The sequence below is a fragment of the Takifugu flavidus genome, chromosome 9 (genome assembly GCF_003711565.1).
Source record: "Takifugu flavidus isolate HTHZ2018 chromosome 9, ASM371156v2, whole genome shotgun sequence".
Taxonomy (NCBI): domain Eukaryota; kingdom Metazoa; phylum Chordata; class Actinopteri; order Tetraodontiformes; family Tetraodontidae; genus Takifugu; species Takifugu flavidus.
Window position 1 is genome coordinate 10834624 of NC_079528.1, and position 18514 is coordinate 10853137.

The following is an 18514-nucleotide window of genomic DNA, read 5'->3' on the forward strand; positions in this document are numbered from 1 at the left end:
CATATTCAGACCGTGTTTAAATAGCACGGGTCTGGGCCAATGAGAGCGCGTCTAGGCCAGTTTGACTGCAGCAGTTGTAGTAGGGGGGCGGGACTTCAGCTTCTTTTTTTTTCCTCTTTTGCGTGTATGTGTGTGTTTTTTGACCAGCTGAAAATGGCGGCTCGAAGCGTCGAATCGTCTTAACTTTCTCGCACAATAACAAACAGAACATTACACGCAGCCGCTAGCTCGCAACATGGGGGGAAACTCAACCGGGACACATCCAAGGCCGTAGCCCGGGCAAGACGTGGACCGCTGCTGTTGAAAGGGGTTAAAACGCGAAGGTAATGAGCAAGAAGCTCACAACTGTGGCTAATGTCAGTTAGCTAGCTTGCTCGCGTTAGCCGACCACTTATCAAAGGGATTGTCAAGTGAGCTGGACTCAAAAGCTAAAGGGAGGCAAACGATAAAAGACTTATTTAAACACACGACTCGCAATGGAACATAGCCGCGCTAGTCTGCAGGCTGCAACGGAAGTTAAAGGCAAATGTCTCTTGTCGCCATTCTTCTGTAGCGAAAGCAGCTCACTCCGAATATTAGCTGTGCTGTGATCCTGGAGATGCGGCTCTGAGCGACATCCCGTCAAAATACGCTTTTACTCTTTAACGCTTTCCCTGTTTGTTGTAGGTATTATGGAGGACCCACATACACGGTACAGCAAACGCCTGGTGAGTAGCTCGGACCGGCCGGTAGCTAAGGGATCCTTTAAACGTTTGTTTGATGTTTACAACAGTCGTCAAAGTGCCTCTTGTCCAAAACGCGTCCGTGTCCCGTTTGGGGGTTCTGACAGGCGGGTCGCAGCCTGTTTATAACCGCGTTCGCCTCTTTAGCAGGTCGCCGCCGGTGGTCTTTGGCTTTATGAGTCGCCCTGCAAAGGTTAATGAACTCATCCGAAGAGTTCAGCGAAAAGTCAAGTTCACCGTGGGACTGTTCCCTCGCTACTGGGATTCTGCTTCCCCTCCTTCCATCCTTGTAACCTTTGCCAGGACGAAATTATCAGTTGGCCAGTTCCTTACCTTTGCTGTTAAAAGATCACCTTGCTCGGACACTCTGGGGGTCAATCCATGTGTAATTTGCTAATTTCCCTGGTGGACACCCCCTAAAGGGATCAATAAAGTTATCTTGAATCTTGAATCTTGAATAAATGTAGTTATACCTTCCGTTGATGACGTAGTCATACCCGGAGCCATTTGTTTGTTACACCTTCATTTAATTGTTCCAATTTACAGATACTCAACCACTAATTATTGTCATTTGACGACATGAGAGCGCTGGTTGGTGTGTTTGCAGGCGATCACAAAGGTGGCGTTTCATATAAACACACATTTGTGGGCCAGGTGATGATGTGGGGGTAGATTGGGGGTGTTGTGCTTGATCCATCTGTCTAGCCAAACAGTTCTTATTGGGATGAATGGCAGCAAAGACGTAAAGGGGGGGTCACTGAGTGAAAGATTAACCCCCGCTATTGTGCGGCCTTATTGTTACATGCCCACTTGATTTGGGGGCAGGCTAACTGATTAGCATGGGCTTATTTTCTGTGTTTTTAGCCACAATTTGGCTGGGAACACGGTCTAGATTATAATTGGGTTTTTTGTTTTGATTACGGCTCTAACGTTAAGTTATGCTTTAAAAAAAAAAAAAGTGTAAGCATTGTTGCGTTTTTTGGCTTGATTTTGTGTGCACGTTCATGCTGGACCCGTGACGGTGATGTAGGTAATATCCAGCTGTTCTTATATTGTTTTGAGAGCTGCGGTTCATTCTGTATTCCCACTATGAAGTTCCCACATCTTTTCTCTTCTTTCATCCCCAGCGGACGGGGACGCGGCGCCGCTACCAGGACGATGGAATTTCAGATGATGAAATCGAGGGGAAACGAACGTTTGACCTGGATGAGAAGTTGTTGTGCGACAGGTTTAACTCGGAGTTGATCAAGCACATGAAGGGGAACGGTAAATGATTTCACTGAGTAAACGGAATGTTTCACAGCCAATTGAGAAGAAGATACGCACGAACCATATGGCCTCAGGATAGCTGAGTTTAAATATTTGTTCAGTGTCTGTAATTCTTGGTGCTGTGTCCTAGAGATTGTATTTTACTTTATAGCAACATTTTTTGCAAATCTTTTTTGGATAATTCTCATCAGATGGTCGTCGTGAATGCCAGAACTGAGCAACATAATTCATTATTGTCCTACAGTGATAAGAGCTGAGAGAGTTCTCTTGGTGGTTTGGTTTCCAAAATCTTCCCAGTATCGTTCTGGGCTGAATCTTTAATCTTTAATCCTTTGCCGGGCTCCTGACAGTTTCTTCAGAGTTTTTGAAAAATCCAGTATGTTCCTAATTTATTCACAATTTATTTTAAGTTTATTTTGTCTCCTTGAAACACCATAGAGATAATTCTCATGGTAGTGAAAGTTTCAGTCATTATACTTTTGAATCATGAGAGGTGGGGGAATTCCTTGAACTCAAGGACCTGAACCTTCAAGCACTGCTCAGACCTCCTGTTAGCTTGTGTACTATTTAACGGTGTCTTTTCATTTCCTGTCTAGAGTTCACGTTTGAATACATTCAGAGAGAAGGGCTCAGGGATCCCATTATCTTTGAGAACAGCGATGGCCTTGGTTTACAGTAAGTATTCCGGTGGTGTGCTAACTGTCAGAGATATCACATCCCAAGACGGTTTCTTTACGGATAACGTCTCCCCCCTCTTGCAGAATGCCAGACCCTGATTTCAGCGTGAGTGATGTCAATTTGTGCGTTGGTAAGTTTCTCATCTTACTGTAGGATATTGCTCGGATAATTTCATTGAATTGCAGCGCTCTCACTGGTGAAATTTCCTTTAAAATCTCTTGCAGGTAGTCGACGCATTGTGGATGTCATGGACGTGAACACCCAGAAGGGCATTGAGATGTCGATGGCACAGTGGCGACGTTACTACGAAACGCCGCCGTCGGAAAGAGAGAAACTCTACAACGTCATCAGCCTGGAGTTCAGCCACACCCGGTTGGAGAATCTAGTTAAACGACCAGCTTCGGTCAGTCCAACAATGGCTGCTTCGGTGTTTTTGGGCTCAGCCACAGCAGAGTTTTTTTATTATTATTATTATTAAAAGTCGAACTATCATCACGGTTCTTATTGTACAGGTGGATCTGGTTGACTGGGTTGACAACATGTGGCCGCGACACCTCAAGGAAAGACAGAGAGACTCCACCAACGCCATCATAGACATGCACTATCCCAAAGTACAGAAGTAAGTAAACCAGTATCATAAAATGCTTTGATTTGCCGTTGTTAACGCGCATTTGCACCATCTTCTTCAGGTACTGTCTCATGAGTGTGCAGGGTTGCTTCACGGATTTCCACATCGATTTTGGAGGCACCTCGGTCTGGTACCACATCCTGCGAGGGGCAAAGGTCTGAATCTGTCTTGCTTTTCTCACTTCCTTGCAAAATCATTTGAAAAGTAAATCGGCCTGCATGGAAACCTCACCACTGACCCTGCAGGTGTTCTGGCTGATTCCGCCCACGCCACAAAATCTGGACATGTATGAAAACTGGGTTCTGTCAGGGAAACAGGGAGACATTTTCCTGGGGGACAAGTGTTACGACTGCCAGAGAATAGAGCTGAGGCAGGGCAACACCTTCATTATCCCCTCAGGTGTGTTTTGGTGTGACATTTGAACAGCACACATTTCCCACCCGGATAGGCATCAGCAGCTTTTGGGTGTTTTGTACACGCAGGGTGGATCCATGCCGTATACACCCCCGAGGACACTCTGGTGTTTGGGGGTAACTTCCTGCACAGCTTTAACATCCCCATGCAGCTCAACATCTACAGCATCGAGGATCGGACGCGGGTACCTAGACTTTACCATATTATACTTATTTGGATGACAAACTATGCATGGTATTTCAGTCAACATTCGGTAGATTGGATTGTTTCAATATTTACTTTCCACAAAAATCACATTAAAGCTTCAGTATTACATTTCCCTCGCTCTTTTCCTTTAGGTGCCAGCAAAGTTCCGCTATCCTTTCTACTACGAGATGTGCTGGTATGTCCTCGAGAGATACCTCTACTGCCTAACAAATGTGTCCCATTACACTCCCGAGTTCCAAAAATATTCCCTTGGACTTGGTAAGAATTGTTGTCTGGTACGTTTCCTGTTTCTTTCTGAAATAGGCTTAAAACTCTGTCTTGCCTCCCTTGTCAGGATTGGCGCCGACTGACCTGGAAAACTACGATCAGTCTGGCAACTGCGCCCCCGATGGAGTCAACGCTGAGGCTGGGAGCATCGACGTCAGTGAAGATGTCAAAAAGGAAGAAGAAGCAACTGCAGTCCACAAACCGAAGCATGTGCTGACCAACTTTGAGATGGAGGGTTTGTGGAATCTTTTAGGGAAACTGGAGGAGTTGCCAGACCATAAAAAGTGTGTCCCTGATGGCATCAGGGATCCCTCAGCTTTGCTGAATAACATCAAAGTGGGTGCACATCATCTGACGGAGGAATCCCACTGCACCAGACTTTTCTGCTGTCTTCTAATATTTGTTGTCTTTCACCTCATCTGATCAGGCTGTATTGAAGCAGTGTGCTCTGGATGACCCTAAACTGTCCTACACTGGAGAGCCCATTGTCAAGTGGCCTGAGAGGGTGAGTTGAAACTAGCATTTTATTTTTTTTCCCCGCAACTGCTGCAAACACACGTTATTCAGCCGAGGAGAAATATTAGGATTGCTTAGAACGATGTCAGCTGCTCAACACAAATTTGTTGCAGCTAACTCTCGGTTATCTCGCTTTCCCAGCCGGCATGGTACCAACCGCCAGCAGTTCCTCCGCCCGTCCTGTACCGTCCTCGCTTGGGGCCGACCCTGCACAAGTCCCACGGTCAGAAGCGCATGAAAAGCTCCTCCATCTCTGCGCTACGGCGCAGACGGGTGCGGTGTAAACGCTGCGCCGGCTGCTGCAGGAAGGAGTGCGGCAACTGCATCTACTGCCACGACATGAGGAAGTTCGGCGGGCCAGGGCGCATGAAGAAAGGCTGTATCATGAGACAGTGTCTGGCGGTGAGTCCTCAATCATGGTTGCTGTTTATACAAGAAGCCATGTGCTGCTGACCTTTGACCCTGATCCAATTTGAAAGGATTTCAACTTCAATCATATTTACGCCTTTAAAAATTAAAAGAAAACATTGGAATGTAAAGTATTGAATTTTGATGTTGCGTTTACTCCAGAAGCTATTAAATTTTGATTTATTCCTCCAGCCGGCCCTGCCAAACACAGCCCGATGTGCCATATGTAGAGAAGGAGAATTTGATGAATCAGATCCAAGCACTTACTCGCTGATGGAGTGTTCTGTCTGCTCACAGATCGCCCATCGCCAGTGCATTAAGGTAACCCCCCCTCAGAGATGTTACGTCTTTTTTACCTGCCAGCTCTGTAACAGATGCGTGCTGGAGGAACAGGACTGTGGTGCTTATGTGCGATGAGCAGAATACAACAGCCCAATAAAATTTCCAGTCAGTGTGACAGTAAAGATTATCACTAGGATTTGTTGCCTTCAGATTTATTGATTTATTGTCAGATATTTTGGCAGCCGTTTAAAACTCGAATGTTTCTGCGTCAGGAACCCGGTGAAGGGAAGATCAATAAAGATCTGCCCAGCTGCTGGGAATGTCCCAAATGCTATCAAGGCAAGGACTCGGGATCAGAGGTACCAAACACACGCCTCAACCTGTTTCTGTTTCGAAATCCCGACAATTAAGTTCACCTCTCGGTGCCTTTCGTTATCAATAACGACTGCTAATGTCTATGTTACCAACACGACCTGGAGTCTTTTGTAAGATCTACTGGAATGCGGCAGCCAGCAGGATTGAAAACATTGTCATAATTCTCTCTGAAGCACCAACACCTGTCTTGTGTTCCCCAACAGTCTTCCAGCGAGGAGGAAAGCGAAGAGTCCGAGGGATCGTCATTTCTACCACCATCGAAACTGGGCAATCGGGAAGGCATCGGCGTAGGAGAAGGGTTGAAAAAAGGGTCACGGAACACACCTGCGGCGCGACCGACGGCTCCACCGCCTTCCCAGAAACTGCTGCTGCAGCATCAGCAGAGCCGCAAAAGGGCGAGCGCACTGGAGCTCCGATTTAAGAAGAGGGTAAGGAGGGGGGCTTTTAAATGTGCACTGTTGTGATCAACAAGAGCAAGTCTGAGCGGTCTGAGAGACTCCAGCCTTTAGTTTCACCGCTTCTCTTCCATTACAGATAAAACTGGAGCGCAGCAAAGTCTTAATGGTAAGATGCATATTAAAATGTAACATCATTCATTTTCCCTGCAGTTCTGTAGTTTTGGATAAAACCAATTAAATAAACTTAAAAAAGGAACCGTAATTAAATACCGTAATTTCTGGACTACAGAGCGCACCTGATTATAAGCCGCATAATCTAATTTTAGAAAGAAAATCAATTTTGTACTTATACAAGCCGCACTGGATTATAAGCCGCAGGTATCCCACGTAGTAATATGAAAAATTAGATCGAAAACATTCAGTACCGGTAGATGGTTTTATTACCGTAAGAGACAAGTCACTGACAAGTGACAGTCAGGTAAGAAACAACAGCCACTCTTTTTACTTGTCTGTTTATACAGAGACCTTAAATCCAAATTTTATCACATCAGGATTTTTAACCTTTAATTTAATCCACTTAGCAACATAAATATATTGTACCGGTAAATGCTTTTTTCTTTCTAAAGGTGTCTGTAATGCAGCTACCTTGAAATATACGTTTGTATCAGCTACACACAAATTACGTTGTTTATGCTTTTTTACTCAACAATGAACAATCTAAACTCCCCGATGGCCCACCTCAAAAATCTTCTATTTTCATGGCGTTGGCGATTGCTTTTGCCTTCAGTCTGAGTTGTACAGCGGAAACACCGCGGCCGCCTGCTCTCTGTGTGTTCACCCAGTCTTCCAGAACGTTCTCAAGCTCGGGCCACCTGCGATGTTTACGTCTAAAAGCTTTTGTCGTCTTTTTGCTTTGGATCAGTTCTTCAGGCGGGCGTCTCCACCTTCTCCCATAATGCCAATTAATGCTGATTACCGTAATGCCAAGATTACGCGCGCCAGAGTGATCGCTTTTAACTTAAAAGTCGCATCATATGCTTTTCTTCTAGTATTTTCCACGTTGATGAGAGTTAGTAAAAATGACTGATTCACAATAGTTGTGATAGTGCGCCACGACAAAAACCATAAATAAGCCGCACCGTAGAATAAGCCGCAGTGTTTAAAGTGTAGGAAAAAATTAGCGGCGTACAGTCCGGAAATTACGGTAGTCACATTTGTTAAAATGTGCAATATCTTTTTTTTAACCGCCCTCATCTCCGCAGAAACATGCACGTCTCGATCGTTCCCCCAGGCTGCTGGGATCCAGGCTGCTTTCCCGGCTGCGCTCGCCGACAAGCACATTATCTCAGGGCAGGGGGCAGGGCTCCCCTTACAACGGCGCTCCTGGAGGAGCAAGGTCATTCCAGCAGCAGCAGGCGTCCCACAACTTGGTGTTGGAGCCACTGGGGGAACCCCGCAGAGGGAGGGGAAGAGGTGTAAGGTTGCGGGGAGGCGGGGCAGGAAGAGGAATTGTCCGAGGAAGAGACCTGGAGGAGGAGAGCGAAGACAGCAGCAGCAGCAGCACCAGCAGCAGCAGCAGCGACGACGAGGAGGCAGAAGAGACGGGACAACGTAACGGAAAAGGACTGGACAAAGAGAACCAGCCTGACCTGAGTCAGGGGCGAGCAACCAAAGACGGAGAGGAGGAAAAGATGGAGGTGGGAAACCAAAACAGTGGAGAAGAGGAGGAGGAAGAAATGGAGACTCAAACGGGTGGAAAAGACGGCTCGTATTATAAAGTGACGCTACAGAAACCCAGCAGAGCCGCGAGGGACCCATCAGCCATTGTCCCCAAACTGGAGGCCGTCACTCCTCAGACTGCCACGTCTACATTACACAACCAGAGCAGAGCCCTCAGCAGACCCCCGATCAGAGACCGCGGACCCTGTTCTGATCAGCACTCCAACAGACACAGAACCTCACACGCCCACAGCGAACATGCGGTCCAGCGGAGCTCCCGTCCAGAGAGAGCGGAGAAAACCAAGCCCAGCAGAACCACTAAGCTGGGCAACGTGGGCTCCAGTTCTTCAGCTTCCGAGCTGGGTCACCCCCGCGTCCCCCTGTCTGCTCTGCAGGAAGGAGGGAGCGAGGCAGACAGGGAGAACGGCGGGGCCGGGCCAGCCTGCGAGAGAGAAGTGTGGGTCTCCGTCTTCCGTTATTTAAGCCGAGCGGATCTCTGCGTCTGCATGGCCGTCTGCAAAAACTGGTACAAATGGTGAGAGCTTTTTCTTTTCACTTTGGAATCCACAATTCTCTGCTGCAGGTTCCAGTCAGAGCGTGTTCTCCTCCGCAGGTGCTTGGACAAGCGGCTTTGGTCACGGATCGACCTGAGCATCAAGCGCACCGTCACCCCTCAGGCTCTCACGGGCATCATAAAGAGACAGCCGGTCACGCTCGATCTCTCCTGGACCAACATTTCCAGAAAACAGCTCAACTGGCTTGTCGGCCGCCTGCCTGGTACTTTATTAAACACAGACTCATTTAAAATGAAAGGTGGGGGGGCGGGGAGATCGCCTCGGACACAACTGTCGTCTCATTTTTGCAGGGCTGAAGGATTTGATGCTGGCAGGTTGCTGCTGGTCGTCTGTTTCGGCTCTCTGCTCCTCCGGCTGCCCTCTGCTGCGCTCTCTGGACCTGCGGTACGCAGACGGAGTCAAGGACACTCAGATCAGGGATCTGGTGACCCCTCCGGGTGAGTACGGGGTACACTCACCCCCCCACCTGTTTCCCTAACCTGCTCTCTGAAGTTTCCCCCGCTCGTTCTCCAGGCTGTGACAACCGTAGTCAGCTGCGGAACATGCAGTCCCTGCGTCTGGCGGGCCTGGACATCAGCGACTCCACCGTGCGCCTGGTGATCCGCCACATGCCCCACCTCACCAAGCTGGACCTGTCGCACTGCAACAGCCTCACAGACCACTCCATCAACCTGCTGACCGCAGTGGGCTCCTCCACCAGAAACACGCTCTCGGAGCTCAACCTGGGAGGTAAGCGCGCACGAGCCCGTGCGGGAGGCGGGAGGCGGGAGCCGAGGCCGGCCCGGCGTTGACGTGTGCGCCCGTCTCGTTTCAGGCTGCAGCAAACTGACAGACACCTGTCTCAAGTATCTCCGCCGCCTCTCCTGCATGTCGGTGCTGGACCTGCGGGGCTGCAAAGGCGTCTCCAGGAAGGCGTGCGAGGCCTTCATCTCGGAGCTGTCGGTCAACACGCTCTACTGCCTGTCGGATGAAAAGCTGATCCAGAGGATATCCTAACGCCCGCCTCCTCCCACTGCTGACGGCGGACAGGGCGCGGGCCGGTCCTGATGAGGGTCTGCGTGCGTCTCAACGGTCACGTGCACTTGTACGATCGAGATCGCTGACTCGCATCCGAGGTCAGCTGAAGGGTTTCTCCACAGCTGGGGTAAAAACCAACAAAAAACACTTCTTTTCAAGTTTCAGTACTTTTTCTTCAGGAGACTCAGGAGCATTAGACGTCGTTCTTTTGGCGATGAGCGCGGAACATCTCTTTCTTCGCTGGGAGCGATAGAACCCGCACAGATGTCGGACCGTGCTGCCGTCGCGCCAGGAGCCAACAGACACTTTTAATCTTCACACTCGGTCTAGAACTGCATCCTTGTTGCTGTTGAAGTCTTAATCATCCTCCCACTTCAGTTTACATCCCAGTGCTCCACATTGCTTTGCCCAAAGGGGGTAAATGTGAAACGATTTATGCACAGCCTGTTTATTTTTTATGGACGTTACCGCGGAGCAGCCCGCATCACCACGCGTCAGTCGTCCAGCGATGTACTTAATAAGCATGCACGGACAACGAGTGGATGCAGTATAAAGACCCAAGGAGACAGTGTGAGAAGGCAATCGTCACGGCAACGAGACCTCACCCCGAGAGGGCAGGTTGCAGTTTAAGAGATAAGCCAATGAAAAGTTGTTGGATGGATGAACGGTGCATCTTCAAACAACTGTTAGACTTCAGGTGCTATTATTTCCAAACTCCTCAGTCACTTTGGTTTTGTACAGACCTTCAGAACAAACGCGTTCATGTTCCAGACAGACTTTCCCAGTCCTCTTTGATACATGTTTTTGTTTTTACTGAAAAATCTACTTTCCACTGACTTTCCCAACCGCGTTCACGTCAGCGTAGGGGTGTTTCATTTACTTTGAGCGGCCACCTCTCCAATATTTTCAAGTGTAGTGGTTCAATATCAGAGGTTTCCTGCCTGCCCGGCCATATCCTTTCAAATTAATATAAGTATATAGATATATACTTTTGTGTAAATGTGTTTTCCTCTTTTTCGAGTATCAAATCGGGGATTCCTGTAGCATTGTAATTATTTTCCAAAGCTTTTTTGTTTGTTTGTTCCACTTTATTTGTGTTATTTTTCAAGAAAAATAATAATAAAAAAAAAATGCGTAAGGACGAGGACGCGTTTGCAGGCGTGCGTGTGTGGCCGGGGTCTGCTGGGCCGGACCGGACCGGACCGGAGCGGACCGGGGGAGCCGCTCCACCCAGCTCCACCCCACAGGAGGAGGGAGAGGCCACGGGAATAAACCATCCTCCTCCGCTACAGCTGTTCGCCTCCAATGACGCCTCCGCTGCGACCAAACGGAGCCGGAATTACTCGCATCACCTTTGGCGACTGGATCACCGCCATCCTGCCGGTTCGCCCCCCCCTCCCCGCGTCGCCTGACCTGGATGTGAAACCGAAATAAAGGCTGTGTCGGTCTATTTTGACGGACCGGGACAACCGTGAGGAGGGCTAGCTAGTTCCCAGCCGCTGGTCTCACGCCTTCCTTTGACACCGCGCATCTGTCGTGGGTGAATGAGGATCGCGGGTTGAAAGGAGCAGTGTTCAGGAGGGCAGAATGGCAGACAGGTGCAAAAGCCAACAGCAAACGGGCTTGTTATTAGCAAGTTAGCTCCCCTTAGCTTTGCTAGCTTCTAGTTAACGTTAACTTCATCAAATTAGTGGGCTGAGTTAGCTGGGCTAACTCAGCCCACTAATTTAAATAGGCACACGCAATCTTGTAGATTTATTCCCTTCAGACCAGGGTTATCTACGCGGAGGGACTAATTTGGTGATGGTTTTTCCCGTGGATGCGCCTTTCTTTTAAATAACCGCCCTCGGTTGTGGTCAACTAAACTAGCTTGCTAAACCAGCGCCTTGTTCCAGTCCGGTGTCACTGCAATCTCTTGGCTGCAGGAATCTTATTGCAATCTTAGCCACTGCACTGTCGAGCGGTCCACAATGGCGCAAGAAGCCTTCCCTTTGCATTTTCTCGTCTGGAACAATCAGTATCTGGAGCTCGACCGAGAGCTGCAGAAGAAAGAGGTAAGTCGGGGCTGTTCGCAGCTGGACGATGGTGGGATTTTTCCTTTTCACCCCCCCCCCCCCCCAAAAAAAAACCGCGCTGCATTGCGCTGATGCTGCTCTCCGGATTCGGTTCCGCAGCAGGATATGGAGCGCCTGGATCCGAGGGGGCGCACCCCTCTGGAGCTGGCGGTGTGCCTGGGCCACCTAGAGTCCACCAGGGTGCTTCTCAAACACTCCTCAGACCCCACACACTGCAACACACAGGGCTGGACCGGTGAGTTTTCCCGGTTTTAAGGAATTACTTTTAAAAAATACAAGGGAGACCCGCTGTCATTAAATGTGGACGTTTGGCTCAGTCTTGCAGGAGGCCGTAAGCACTGGGGACCCGGAGCTGGTTCAGCTGGTGCTCCAGTACAGGGACTTCAAACGCGCTACCGAAAGACTGGCAGGCATCCCAGAGCTGCTGAGCAAACTCAGACAGGTAAAACCAGCCCCGCCATCCCGAACCTAGTAAACATTTGTTGAAAGTTTTTGTGGATTGATGGAAACGTTTCCCTGTTGGTTTCCAGGCTCGGGACTTCTACGTGGAGATGAAGTGGGAATTCACCAGTTGGGGTAAGTGTGTCCAGCGGGGGCGTCTTCACAGAGGTCAGTTTCAGCACCAACAGTAGGTGGACAGTTCCCGGAGTGATTCCGCTTTGCTTCCAGCTCTTCCCAAACGGCTCCTCCCGTCATTCCATCGGCTGTTTTCACCAGCGTCTTTCCTAAACCTCTTGCCTCCATCTTCCCCCCCAGTCCCCCTGGTGTCCAAGGTGTGTCCCAGCGACGTGTACCGGGTTTGGAAGAGCGGCTCGTGCCTCCGCGTGGACACCACCCTCCTGGGCTTCGAACACATGACATGGCTGAAAGGACGCCGCAGCTACATCTTCAAGGGCGAAGGTGCGGCCGACGCCGACCCGCGCTATTAACCTGCGCCGGCGCCGGCGTCTGACGCGCCCCTGGTCTCCTTCTCTTCAGACGACGGCGCTGTGGTGATGGAGGTCGACCACGAGAAGCAGGTGGTGTACACGGAGCCGCTGGTGCTGTCTCCCCGCGACGCTCCCTCCCTCCTGGCCGCCATGCAGCCCTCCCAGGAGAACACGGCTCAGAGGCTGACGTCGCCCATCATCGCCACGCATCTCAACACGCGCAACATTTCCTTCGAGAGGTAACCCGGCGGCGCCGGAGCCGTTGTGCGCCCGCTGCAGGGGTCCGCCTCACCACCTGCCATGCTTTTATTCCAGGAACAAGTCCGGGATCTGGGGCTGGCGTTCAGAGAAGACCGAGGTGGTCAGTGGATATGAAGCTAAGGTGACTCACTTGAGCCAGCCTGGAGTTGCTTTTGCTTTCCGCTCTTGAACAGTTTGTACGCGTGTGTTCAGGTGTACAGCGCCGCCAATGTGGAACTGGTGACGCGGTCAAGGACGGAGCATCTGTCCGACCAGGATAAGTTAAAGAGTAAAGGTAATTCTGTGTTTGGGAAGCCGTGTAAACTTAAAAAAAAGACGGCAGAGAGAACCGATGGCATCGTGGCAATTTTGAGGACGATTTCCGCGAGTCCGCTATCGCTTTATTTGGGTTCTAGAACAAGAATAGAGTAAAGGTTTCACCACATTCTTCCCCCTCAGGCTCCAGGACACCTCTGCAGTCCTTCTTAGGCATTGCTGAACAGCACACCACTCACAACGGGGTAAGAGCCTCGGCCTCGCACACGCCATCTTTCTTTGATCGCAGCTCACGGCTCTGCTCTTCCGTCTCTCCCCCAGAGTAATGTGTCCCAGTGTGCCAGCCCTCACAACCCCACCGCCATCACCGCCGAGGAGTACTTCGACCCTGAGTTCGAGCTGAACGGCCGGGACATCGGACGGCCCATCGAGCTCACCAGTAAAGTCCAGAAGTACGACACGAGGCAGCCGCGTTAGCACGCCGCGTAGCCCTTGATTGTTACGGCTCAGGGTGAGGGTTGGTTCTCTGTCCCCTCTCCAGGTTTAAAGCCACCCTGTGGTTGAGCGAGAGCCACCCTCTGTCTCTGGCCGAGCAGGTGACGCCCATCATCGACCTCATGGCCATTTCCAACGCCCATTTTGCAAAGCTGCGCGACTTCATCACTCTGCGCCTCCCGCCAGGCTTCCCTGTGAAGATCGGTGGGTGTGACGGGTCACACAACCGGAGGGAGGAGCCCTCTGTCTTCATCACAAATATCGTTGCACTGCTCCTGTTGGGCTCCCCCTAGTGGTGCTTCTCAGTATCGACTAGAGGTGTGGCGGTGTCTGGCTTACCCACTTGAACCTGGCTGTTTTGCAGAGATTCCCCTGTTCCACGTGTTGAACGCCAGAGTGACGTTCAGTAACCTGTGCGGCTGTGACGAGCCCGTCAGTTCGGTGACTGTGCACAAACTGGAGGGCACCGACAAAGCTGGTGACTTTTGTTGTTTTTTTGTCGGAGGGTGCGGTTCCAACATTTAAAAAAAGGAATCTTCAACTTTTTAAACACGTTCTCGCAGGTCACTCGCCCCCGCCCTTCCTGTGTGAGGTGGACCCCTCGGTGTTCGAGCCCCCCGCGGATTACACCACCCTCGGGCCGGGCCGCAGCGAGCCGATGAGGGACGAGGACGACAACCTGCTGCAGTTCGCCATCCAGCAGAGCCTCCTGGACGCCGGCACAGAGAGCGACCAGGTGGGAGAGCTCCATCACCCCCTCCTTGCTCCTCTGAGACGGAAAAACTAAATTCTAAGGATTTGTGGTTCCAGGTGACCATCTGGGAGGCGCTGACCAACAGTCGTCCGGTGCTCCAGAGTCCGCTGTACGAGGAAGATTCCCAGCTGGAGAGGTGATCCGACCGACGTGTATATATCTGGATTACATGAAATCCACAAGGGATTGAATCTGTGAAAGGATTTCTCTGGTGCAGCCTTGTTTAGTCTGAGCTACAGTAACGTTCTGGGTCAGGAGTTTATTGGAAATGGGCTTTTGAAGGCATCACAAGCGTTAACTTCTTTGTATTCTCTCTGATCCAGGAGAACATGTGGTTAAGGTAATTTAATTAAACCTCTTTAAATATAGTTTGTAGATTAGCTTCCCGCCCCTCACGGGAGCATTATTCCCACTCCTGCTGCGTGGATGCCGGCAGTCACACGCTCCTCCTCTGTTTTCAGGGCCATCCAGGAGTCTCTGTCCATCTCGCTGGCCGGCAGAGACCCGGAGGACGGGGTGGACCCCAGCCAGCCCCCCTCCGTCTCCCCTTTGGAGAACTCCAGGAACTCCCTGCTGTCCTACAGCGCCGTGACCGAGTCGCAGCTGTCGGGACACATCGGCGTGGCGTCCAGCTTTGACGAGCAGCTGCGCATCGCCATGGAGCTGTCCTGTCGGGAGCAGGAGGAGCTGGACAGGTGAGGGTGGAGATTAAAGCGAGGGTGTGCGTGCTGATGGATGACGGGAGATGCTTTGCAGGAGGCAGAAGGCCGAGGAGGAGGAGCTGGAGAGGATTCTGCAGCTGTCGCTCACCGAGAAGTGACCCCACAGCCGCTGCTCCTCCAGGAGCCGCCCTCTTAATTTATTCACTTTTATTTAATTTGTTCTTTTGTCTTTTTTTTAAACTCCCAGATGTTAAGTTATTCCAGATGTTTGGTTTTTCTCACAGGAAAGAGGAGCGAACAAGTATGTAAGAGTCGTGGGCGTCAGGGTAGAAACGCTTAGAGACGAGAGGAAGTCTTTGGTTTTTTTATTGAGTATTTTTCACCATTTGATGTCTTTTATGAAGTGATGAATAATCATTTAGCCTATAACGTAATTCCTGATCATAACGCAAGAGGTTGGAGTTCAATAATGTGGAATTAAAAAAAAAAAAAAAGGTGATTATAATATTTAAATGTTTATGTTGGATTATGTGTGGAAAAATAAAGAACAATCTTCATCCTGAGTTTTGCATCTGTGTTTTTCCTCCCCTCATCTAACACATCAGCAAATTTAAAGTTGCTGCTTCCAGGCTTAAAACCAACAAATATGAACCATTTTAATAGATCACGCAAAGAGTAATTGCTCTAAAAAAACAAACAAATGCTAAAATGTGCAGGTCCCTGATTGATCACAAATCAATATTTAAATGCTTGATTTCCCACCTAAATACCTAAATACCACCTACATGGCGTAAATATTTTACACCTTTAAGGAAACTGCATTTAATTGAAGTGTAAATTTTGTAATAAACACACGTATTCAATTACTTTACACCAGTAAAGGTAGTCAGACATCACCCCGTCTGTTTGTGCTCCAGAACCTCTGATCTGCCCGATTTGATGGTTTTTATGAGTCCTAGTTCTCGTAGAGTTGCTCCTCCTCGTCCGCGGAGGTGTAGATGACTTTCTTCCAAACTCCTTCCTGGTCCAGGCGAGCCGCTGCAAAAGGAGACCAGAGCGCACAAACCGTCCTCTTACTCTCCCTTAAAGCACGCCGGAGCTCATGGTGTCACCATCTACATACGTGTCTCCCCCAGTTTGAGGTCATCGGTGATGTGACAGTCAGGATACACGTATCCACCATCCACGGCCTCTGGAGGTGGGAGATCTTTAGCCTCCGGCTGCCGCCTGGGCACCACTTTACACCACGGTGCCAGTCCAGGGTGGAGCGGGGTGGTTCTGGTGTCCCTCGGGGGAGTCGGCAGATCTGAGGCGCCACAGAAAGGAGACAGTGATGTGAAATGAGACCAGAAGAGTCTTCATGGGAGCGTAGCGTTGGAGACTGACCGATCTGGGTGTCGTACAGCTCAGACGGGCTGTAGGGAACGAGGCGGAACTCTGTCCTCTCTTGGAAGTATCTGACCACATCATGCAGGGAGGACACAGTCACCTGCAGAGGACGGAGCGTCACAATTTACTCTTTATTTGTTGTGGCGAAATGACTTCAAACTCAGCATAAATCACTCCGTAATCTTGTGAAAAATGGACACACTTCTATTGTTGTGAACAGCCAAATATTCCCTCTTCCTGTTTTCTGTAAACAATTTTATGATGTTAAAGTTTCAAGTCATTAATGCCATTAAAGTTAATTATAGTTTCAACTAAAGCTGCTGAAACACTAGAGAGAGGGTGTCCTGAAAGTTTTTAGATTTATATATTTGCACGTAGCAATTTGAAAAAACCCAAACTGTTCTGATATATTGTATCAGGCATAAAATCAATATTCAACAACATTGATTAGCAAAACAAAGGTTATTTGTTACTCTATTTGTAACGTCAGGTTTGTGTTCCCCATAAATCGGACTTTCTGCATCAGTATTTGACAGACTGGGACTTACTGGTGTGTCCAATCTAATGATGAACCCTGATTTAGTGGAGCTCACTCTGTAGTTCTTCATCACGTGTCCACTGAAAGACAGATTGACCTATTATAGCTCCTAATACTATATGATGTTCATGTAAACGTGCGTGCGTCCGTGTGAGGCGGCGACCTGGGCGTCAGCAGTCTGAGGGTCACGGCGTAGCTGTTGGCGATGTTGGCCGGGCGCATGATCAGACCTCCGTTCTCGGGGTTTGCCTCCAACATCTGCTCGGCCTCCTGACGACTCACCCTGAAGAAACACCTGCAACAGCGAGACGTACAAACTGGTGTTGCTGGTGCTGGTGCTGGTGCTGGTGCTGGTGCTGGTGGAGGGGTTCTGGTTGAGCTGAGAGAAGGATCCAACTCACTCAGGGAAAACGGTTGAGCTTTCAGTCCTGTCTGTGGGCTTCTGGAGGAGGTTGGAGGGGGAGGCCGAGGGTAGAGGCGGCGGTCTGGGTGGAACTGGAAGGGAAGGCAGGGGTTGAGTCCGTCTCCTTTCCTGGGTCAGAACCTCCTGCAGCTTCAACACCTGACCAGGAAGCAGCTGGACTTTGCTGGGAATCTCCTTCTGTGGGGAATGTGGGGAGATTTTCCACATCATGACCCAGTGATCAACCAGGAAATATCAACCTTGGATGAGATCATAACATCAAAGTTATGACATCTATAATTAATAATCCATTGATGGAGCAGAGCGTGTTTAAGTTCTTGTATGTGCTTCAGTGAGCACCCAAATCCATATTCTTCTAGCAAAGTGAGGACATTTTGTGTGGTCAAAGGACCTTGTGTATGTGTGTGCATGTGTGTGTGTGTGTGTGTGTGTGTGTGTGTGTGTGCCCTTACCTTTGCCACGGTCAGGATGTAACATCTCCATTCCTCTCCACTATCGGGATTTTCCATCTGATTTTTCCAATAGAAAATGATTTTAGTTTGTTTTTTTTATATATATTTGATGTGCAGAATCATGAAAGAGGATCAGCGTCCCACCCTCAGCTGCACTTTCTCTCTTTTCATTTTGAGGGTAAAAGTCACGGGAATCCTCCTCACATAAGGAGAATCTAACTGAATAGACTCCAGCTCCTCCAGGTCCAACTTCTCTGTGTACTGACAACACACACACACACACACACACACACACACACACACACACGTTCTTACATAGGTCTGCAAATGCTTTAAATTATCTCATTTTGAATGAATCACGTTTCTTTACTGTTTCCTGAAGCTCATCCTGGTACAGGAATATCGTGGCTCCCCTCAGCTCTGCGTGGTAGCCCTTAAAATCCTGAAGGGAACACGTTGAGTCATTCACATTTGGGGCAACCTGCAGTTTTTTTCTCTCCCTCTCTGTCCTCACCTCTGCTCTGCATCTCTTCAGCAGGTATCCAGAGTAGTAGAGGGGCAACGCTGTGATGGCCACCCTCCTTTGACAGATAAACTTGAGGTTTGAAGACATCTAAACCCTTGTTTCTCCTGTAGCGACGAATCCGCGAATATTTTCTAATATTCCTGAATCAGTAAGAGAAGCAGCGTCGCCCCTTTGACCCGTTGAGGCTCTGAGAAGGAAATGTTGCAGGGGTTTACAAAGAAGGAAGTCATTTATATGTATGTTAGCCAGCACTTACTCTGAACTTGAACTTGTGACAGT

General features: G+C 49.5%; 3 protein-coding genes across 4 annotated transcripts; 2 read left to right on the forward strand and 1 right to left on the reverse strand.

Annotated features, from left to right (window-relative positions):
• The first annotated feature begins 125 nt into the window (after positions 1-125).
• kdm2ab (lysine (K)-specific demethylase 2Ab) lies at positions 126-9587 on the forward strand. The gene is made up of 23 exons (XM_057042382.1): positions 126-323; positions 667-707; positions 1850-1988; positions 2588-2666; positions 2753-2799; positions 2894-3072; positions 3182-3288; positions 3359-3452; positions 3543-3696; positions 3780-3895; positions 4050-4176; positions 4253-4521; positions 4613-4690; positions 4843-5103; positions 5302-5430; positions 5664-5750; positions 5970-6194; positions 6301-6330; positions 7427-8418; positions 8497-8660; positions 8749-8895; positions 8972-9187; positions 9273-9587. The coding sequence occupies exons 2-23, from the start codon at positions 672-674 to the stop codon at positions 9452-9454; spliced, it is 3858 nt and encodes a 1285-aa protein (XP_056898362.1). The 5' UTR covers positions 126-323; positions 667-671; the 3' UTR covers positions 9455-9587.
• A 1103-nt stretch (positions 9588-10690) lies between these two features.
• On the forward strand, positions 10691-15469 carry ankrd13d (ankyrin repeat domain 13 family, member D). Of its 2 annotated transcripts, XM_057042385.1 has the most exons (16): positions 10696-11529; positions 11650-11785; positions 11868-11992; positions 12081-12126; positions 12307-12450; positions 12529-12718; positions 12795-12861; positions 12933-13014; positions 13179-13240; positions 13317-13447; positions 13537-13694; positions 13855-13968; positions 14054-14226; positions 14301-14380; positions 14706-14939; positions 15001-15469. In XM_057042385.1, the coding sequence occupies exons 1-16, from the start codon at positions 11446-11448 to the stop codon at positions 15062-15064; spliced, it is 1890 nt and encodes a 629-aa protein (XP_056898365.1). In that variant the 5' UTR covers positions 10696-11445; the 3' UTR covers positions 15065-15469. The 2 variants fall into 2 exon arrangements, with proteins under 2 accessions (XP_056898366.1, XP_056898365.1); XM_057042386.1 differs by lacking the exons at positions 14706-14939; positions 15001-15469 and adding an exon at positions 14568-14682 and having other exon boundaries at positions 10691-11529.
• On the reverse strand, positions 15299-18510 carry LOC130530867 (signal-transducing adaptor protein 1-like). Its single transcript, XM_057042392.1, has 10 exons — positions 18224-18510; positions 18080-18151; positions 17854-17970; positions 17710-17766; positions 17235-17434; positions 16997-17128; positions 16844-16913; positions 16293-16395; positions 16030-16212; positions 15299-15944 (listed from the first exon to the last, which is right to left on the reverse strand). Exons 1-10 carry the CDS (start codon positions 18320-18322, stop codon positions 15862-15864), a joined length of 1116 nt encoding a protein of 371 aa, XP_056898372.1. The 5' UTR covers positions 18323-18510; the 3' UTR covers positions 15299-15861.
• Between the last annotated feature and the right edge of the window lie 4 nt (positions 18511-18514).